This window comes from Cyprinodon variegatus, unplaced genomic scaffold, assembly GCF_000732505.1.
Source record: "Cyprinodon variegatus isolate N-32 unplaced genomic scaffold, C_variegatus-1.0 Scaffold576, whole genome shotgun sequence".
In the NCBI taxonomy this organism is placed as follows: domain Eukaryota; kingdom Metazoa; phylum Chordata; class Actinopteri; order Cyprinodontiformes; family Cyprinodontidae; genus Cyprinodon; species Cyprinodon variegatus.
This window is the reverse complement of record NW_015151029.1, coordinates 244,148-246,160: the sequence shown is the minus strand read 5'-3', so window position 1 is coordinate 246,160 and position 2,013 is coordinate 244,148. Positions and strand designations below refer to the sequence as shown.

At 35.0% G+C, this 2,013-nt stretch overlaps 1 protein-coding gene across 1 annotated transcript in view; it reads left to right on the top strand.

Annotated features, from left to right (window-relative positions):
• LOC107095820 (ribosomal protein S6 kinase alpha-5-like) overlaps window positions 1–2,013 on the top strand; it is a 36,786-nt gene that overhangs the window by 17,750 nt on the left and 17,023 nt on the right. The window contains exon 11 of the mRNA XM_015392145.1: window positions 901–1,135. Coding sequence (XP_015247631.1) covers window positions 901–1,135 — 235 coding nt within the window. The remainder of the gene's footprint in view (window positions 1–900; window positions 1,136–2,013) is intronic.

Sequence of the window (2,013 nt, the reverse complement as noted above, 5' to 3'; positions counted from 1 at the left end):
CCAAAATTACTTCAACGGAAGGTTTCCAGATGGATATGCGGAGCAAATCCATCTGGCGGAGTCAGGTTAAGTGCCTTGCAACATTTCTTTCCAAGATTGCTCTTTATTTACCCAAAACTCTGATCAGTATTTCACTTTGTATGTGAAATGCATCCCCACATCAAAATGCTGCCACAACCATGCATCAAACTTGGGAATTTCAGCTCAGGTTGGTGTGTTTATTTAGCGTTTAAGGTGTTCTATAAGGGATATTAAATTTTGGGATTATTTTCTAACCCAGCCTTGCATCAGATACCAACCTTAGTCTTAATGATACAGTTTTTAAACAATTTTTCTTTGAAAAACCTTATGGAAGATGCTTCAAGGAAACAATCACTGAGTTTTTCTGAGACCTTCACAGAGCAGTTATTCTTTTACTGGGATTAAATTACACACAAATGTAAAGCGCCTTATCAGTGAACTCCTTTTTTTGAAGACAGTTAGTTGAACTGGTTTTGTTTTGAGGTATCATAGTAAAGGGAGTGAAATCGCATCACTTCTTCATTTCCAGAAAATCCTGAAAACCGTCCAAGCTTTTTCTCCCACTTCAAAATTATACCGAACTATAATATGTTTTAGCTGTAAGGTGAGAAAAAGTTCACTTGTATGAATACTATTGCATGGTGCATTGTTTTTTAATTTTCTAATATTTTTTTTATATAAAAATGTGAATTTCATTTGAACTTCAAACTTCTAGGTCTTTTTATTTATCTTCTCTTCATAAATTTGAACAGAGGATAAATTCCATAATCTGTTCCTCTCTGCGCTGAGAACAGGGGTGAGGAATCTAGATCTAAATAGAGCACAATATCTCTTTGAAGTTCTTTCTATTCTCTTATCATGAGATTAATGGATCTGTCGCTTTTATTTTATTTATGACCAGCAGCAGCAATCTACAGATTGTCTGTTATACGGCTCATAATATAAACAGACAACTTGCTTTGATTCATCGTTTTATGCAGGACTCCCCTTTTTACATGAATTATGAGATGGACCTGCAGGACAGCGCTCTCGGAGAGGGAAGCTTCTCTATCTGTCGCCGCTGCACGCACAAAAAGACTGGACAACAGTATGCAGTCAAGATAGTCAGCAAAAGGTACGAGCTACTTTTTAAAATGCATTTTTTGGCCCAGATTGTTCTGGGTCACCTCTCTATTTATAGCTATTAGATGCATCCAACCCACTGCTGGCTGTCTTGGCAAAAAAACAAGGTTTTGGTTTGCTTACATTAAACAAGGTTATGAAAGTATTGCATTAGAAATGTGTGAAACTGATGAAATGAAGGTGATTGACAGATATAACCTCAATCTATCCAGCTCTTTTTACACATTTAGTGTTTTATTTATTTTTTTTGTTTCTTCTTCATAAAAGTCATCAAAACCTGCTTTCATCTTGTACCTTAGCTGCAGCCACAACACTCCTCATATTATTTATTGACAAATACTGCTCCAGTTATTGTGCCCATGTTATTAACGGGCCACACAGCTGAAAAGACATTTCTTGACCTCTTTAGTGCCTTGATTTTTATTTTTTTTATTTTTTCCGACACTTCAATATACTTTGGTCAGGACATTTCTATTGTAGGTCTGGCTGTAGGGTTAGTGTTCATTTTATGCTGCCCCTAACAGCTTTTTATGTTCATCTGCATCCATCATCACATCAACTCTGTCTGGCTTTCATTGTCCCTGATGAAGAAATGCAATAGCATGATTCTTCCACCTCCTGCTTTCATGTATGGAGGACCAACTCTGCCATATTTAAAAATAAATACAGAAATAAATAAATGCTCAATAAATAAATAAGCATACAATTAATTGCCACCAAAAATACAATAAACACTTAAATGTAAGTAGAAATTAAATTATACAGTGAGACATAAATGTATATACAGCCATGAACTTTCTTCTTTATTTATTTGCCTTCGTAATATTTACCTTATTTGTTTTTTGTCCTTTATAATCTTCAACTTTATCT